We start from the raw sequence: 4,609 nt of genomic DNA, 5'->3' as shown, positions 1-4,609 counted from the left end.
CTGTTTTATGTCAGATATATTGATGACACCTTCGCTTTATTCAGAAATGAATTCTGTGCTGACTCCTTCGTGGATTTTGCTAATTCACAGCACAATATTATAAGGTTCACAATAGAAAAGGAGGAAGGAAATAAATTACATTTTTTAGATGTGTTAGTATCTAGAGAGAGAGAAGGTTTTAATACCACGGTTTTTAGAAAAAAATCTTTTACTGGATTAGGTTCGAATTTTTATAGCTCTTGTTTTTATAATTTTAAATTAAACTCTATTTTTACTCTTCTCCACAGAGCATTCCTACTTACTTCTAGTTGGGAATGTTTTCATACAGAAGTACTTTATTTATGTGATTATTTTAAGAAAAACTGTTTCCCGCCTAAATTTTTTTTTAAATAATAAATTTGCTCAGACTCAAAAAGTAACAACAGTACCCAAACTCAAATTTTATGCGAGCTTTCCTATTATTCATGATGATTCCTTTAGACAGAAGTGTACTAAAATCATACAACAACATTTTCCAGCTTTTGTAGTAAACTTAATTCCTAAGAATCCTCTCACAGTTGGCTCTATTTTTAATTTTAAGGATCGATTGAGCCCTTTGATGTCCTCTGGTGTAGTTTATCAATATATTTGGCCAAAGTGTAACTCTGGGACCTACGTAGGATCTACCAAGAGGTTGTTGAAGGTCAGAATTGATTCTCATAGAGGTGTTAGTTTTCGAAGAGGTTGCAGAATATCCAACCCAGAACATTCAAATATCGCAATCATACTAAAATGTGCAAAATAAATAGTGACAATAGAGATTTTACCATTATAGAGCAAGTATCTAATTCCCACGACTTGCCGATTCTGGAGTCAATTTTCATTAAAAGACCGGTTCCATCGTTAAACACCCAAGCTTCCTCCATTCAATTGTACTTGTCATAGGTTTCTTTCTTTTGTTCTGTAGTTGCTAATGCCATTCAGTTTCTATTTGCGATAATGCGAGGTTGGTTCCACTTCTGTTTTATGAATATTTTTACTTAAATTTTTAATTTTTTTTTCCAATTTTCACTTTGTATATATATATTTGTATATTACTGTTTCTTAATGTTATATATTCACTTCCTATTTGCAGCCCTGGAATATGTGATAATGACGATCACAAAACGTCGGGATTTTTAATAAATGGATATATAGAACTACATATTTCCCTGTTCTTTTTGAGAAATATATATATATATATATATATATATATATATATATATATATATGTGTGTGTGTGTGTGTGTGTGTGTGTGTGTGTGCGTGTGTGTGTGTGTGTGTGTGTGCGTGTGTGCACGTGCGCGTGTGTGTCTGTAAAACTCGCGCGGGGGGGGGGGGGGAAGCCATTCCATCTTGTTGCTTGCCTCAGGCCATTACCGTCTCAATATAGACAGGCTCAGATAAAAAGGGAGAGATGCTTTCTGGTCTAGTCAACCAAATATGAAAACTGCGACAAAAATAATGAATATTCGGTCAAAAATTTGATGCAGTAGGGCTGAGGCTTACCCTGTAAGTAAATCTTTCTCCATTTCGGAAGGGTGTCAACCATTTTAAAAATAACCAATTATTTAGGTGACCGGAGGCTGATTTTGATTTATGTGGATACTAAGTTCTTATGTCAAGTCTGTTGCTTGTATCATTATTTACACCTTTCCCTTGGTACCCTCTACCTCTAATAGGAGAATTTGTCGATGTTAAGGCAGGTTATGAGTCAATGAACTCGGTAACCAGATCGGGCAAAAGAAACAGAATAATTCTGCTGGAAGGTTTGATGAAGAAAATAATGAATACATCGTTAGATAAATAAAGCCCAATAAATCTTCATGCCTTAAAGAGTTAATAGTCTTTCTTTTTCTAATAATGTATTCATCATTCTCCTTAAAGTTTAAGGAGATTTGGTCAAGAAATCAATTATATTCATCTTAATAACAGAGTGGAAGGATTGTTCCAATCATCAATTACACTATAACTGCCATAAGACTAAGTGGTAACATTAATAAATTCATGCCAGCGAACTTAGTAGAAAGAGTAATGTTTAGAGGAATTTAGAACCATTATCATTCTTAAAGACAACGTGAAGTAGATCACAAATCCATAATTCTTGACTAACATGAAAAAAAAAATATCAAAATATCTGCGACGTAGTTGGGGATGAAGGAAAACAGAGAACAGCGAATTCGTGTCGAAAGGAAACCGCGAAAGTCGAAGTTCAAACAGAAGTTGAAATCAAATGTTTGTAAAACCTAGTTAAATCTCGGCAAAAGAAAATTCAATGGAAACAAACGAAATAGGATGTTTCAAATCGTGTTTGGTTTGCACTTCTTTACACGAATAACGAGAAATTCTGAGACCTTGTTACAAATCAATTTACTATTAATATCGTTAGTAATGCTGTTGTTGTTGCAAGTTCGGCATAAGACATATAACTAGACTATCAATTAAAACAGAAATTAATTGGAGTAAGGATTATATCTGTGATACAGTTCCACATCCTCGCAAGGATATTTATAGATACCAAAAATAGAACAATCCCCTAAGAACTACAAATCCCTCTGTAATGGCATCAAATATGAAAGTGACCTTCAAACAAAGCCAAAACCAAAGGTTTTTCATGCGTTTTGTTCTTTGTAGAACAATCATTATAACACACACACTTGCCTTCGCTTGCAGAGATGAACACATACACACTCGTAATTTTAAATTTATTCTATCTTTAAAACAGTGAAGTTAAGTAACCCTGACTGTGCTTTACTTAGAAGAAGAAGAAGAAGAAGAAGAAGAAGAAGAAGAAGAAGAAGAAGAAGAAGAAGAAAAAGAAGAAGAAGAAGAAGAAAAAGCAGAGGAAGGTGACTTTCTATAGTTTCTTAGACACCCGTATTAAACGGAAAATGTTGAACTGGGATATATATATATATATATATATATATATATATATATATATATATATATATATATATATATATATATATATATATATATATATTTACGTATATCTATACAAATATATGTTTGTGGCTCACACACACACACGTATATATGTATATATATATATATATATATATATATATATATATATATATATATATATATATATATATATATATATATATATATATATATATAAATATATATATATATATATATATATATATATATATATATATATATATATATGTACATATATGTGTGTGGCTCATATATATATATATATATATATATATATATATATATATATATATATATATATATATATATATATGATAGCTATCAAGGTAGAAATGGGTTTAATTCAGGTCTATGAACAGATTCCTGAATTCGAGAGGAATATGTACAGATATTTGTCATAAACTTTTATCTCTCTTGATAGCTCACTCGGTTGAGTCACTGTAGGCATGGTTTCCAGCCACACAGTTGGGGGATCGAATCTCCACCCGGCCAGAAGTTGTTACTATGAAATGAATTCTAAGTGGATATATATTCCCAAGATAGAATTCAGTATTAAATGCCATTCGTGGGTGATATATACATTGATTGAAATCACGTTTGCTTGTGATATATGTTCATTTAAAAGAACCAGGTGTTATAAACTCACAATTCAGCTATCATGGTGGAGATGGGTTTATTTCAGGTCTATGAACAGATTCTTAGATTCGACAGGAATATGTACGGAGATTTGTCATAAACTTTAATCTCTCTTGGTAGCTTACTCGGTAGATTCACTGTAGGTATGGTTTCCAGCCGCACAGTTGGGGGTTCGAATCTCCAACCGGCTAGAAGCTGTTACCATAACATGAATTCCAAGTGGATATATATTCCCAAGATAGAATTTTGTATTAAATGCCATTTGTGGGTGATATATACATTGATTGAAATCATGTATGCTTGTGATATATGTTAAATTAAAAGAACCAAGTGTTACAAACTCACGATTCAGCTATCATAGTGGATATGGGTTTATTTCAGGTCTATGAACAAATTCCTGAATTCAACAGGAATATGTACGGAGATTTGTCATAAACTTTAATCTCTCTTGATAGCTCACTCGGTTGAGTCACTCTAGGCATGGTTTCCAGCCGCACAGTTAGGGGTCTAATATCCACCCGGCCAGAAGCTGTTACCATAAAATGAATTCCAAGTGGATATATATTCCCAAGATAGAATTCGGTATTAAATGCCATTTGTGGGTGATATATATATAGATTGAAATCATGTGTGCTTGTGATATATGTCCATTTTAAAGAACCTCGTGTTACAAACTCACGATTCAGCTATCAATGTGGAGATGGCTTTATTTCTGGTCTTTAAACAAATTCTTGAATTTGACAGGAATATGTACGGAGATTTGTCATAAACTTTTATCTCTCTTGACAGCTCACTTGGTTGAATCACTGTAGGCATGGTTTCCAACCGCACAGTTAGGGGTTCGAATCTCCACCCGGCCAGAAGCTGTTACCATAAAAGAATTCAAAGTGGATATATATTTCCAAGATAGAATTCGGTATTAAATGCCATTCGTGGGTGATATATGCATTGATTGAAATCACGTGTGCTTGTGATATATGTCCATTTTAAAGAACCACGTGTTACA

At 32.8% G+C, this 4,609-nt stretch overlaps 1 protein-coding gene across 1 annotated transcript in view; it reads left to right on the top strand.

The window, feature by feature from the left end:
• LOC137648122 (mucin-4-like) overlaps window positions 1–2,881 on the top strand; it is a 21,292-nt gene extending 18,411 nt beyond the window's left edge. The window contains exon 3 of the mRNA XM_068381057.1: window positions 2,778–2,881. Within this exon, the coding sequence (XP_068237158.1) occupies window positions 2,778–2,881 (104 nt within the window). The remainder of the gene's footprint in view (window positions 1–2,777) is intronic.
• Window positions 2,882–4,609: the final 1,728 nt, after the last annotated feature.

Source organism: Palaemon carinicauda, chromosome 10 (genome assembly GCF_036898095.1).
Source record: "Palaemon carinicauda isolate YSFRI2023 chromosome 10, ASM3689809v2, whole genome shotgun sequence".
Classification (NCBI taxonomy): Eukaryota; Metazoa; Arthropoda; class Malacostraca; order Decapoda; family Palaemonidae; genus Palaemon; species Palaemon carinicauda.
Note: the sequence above shows the minus strand (reverse complement) of the source record. Positions and strands in the feature narration are given on the sequence as shown.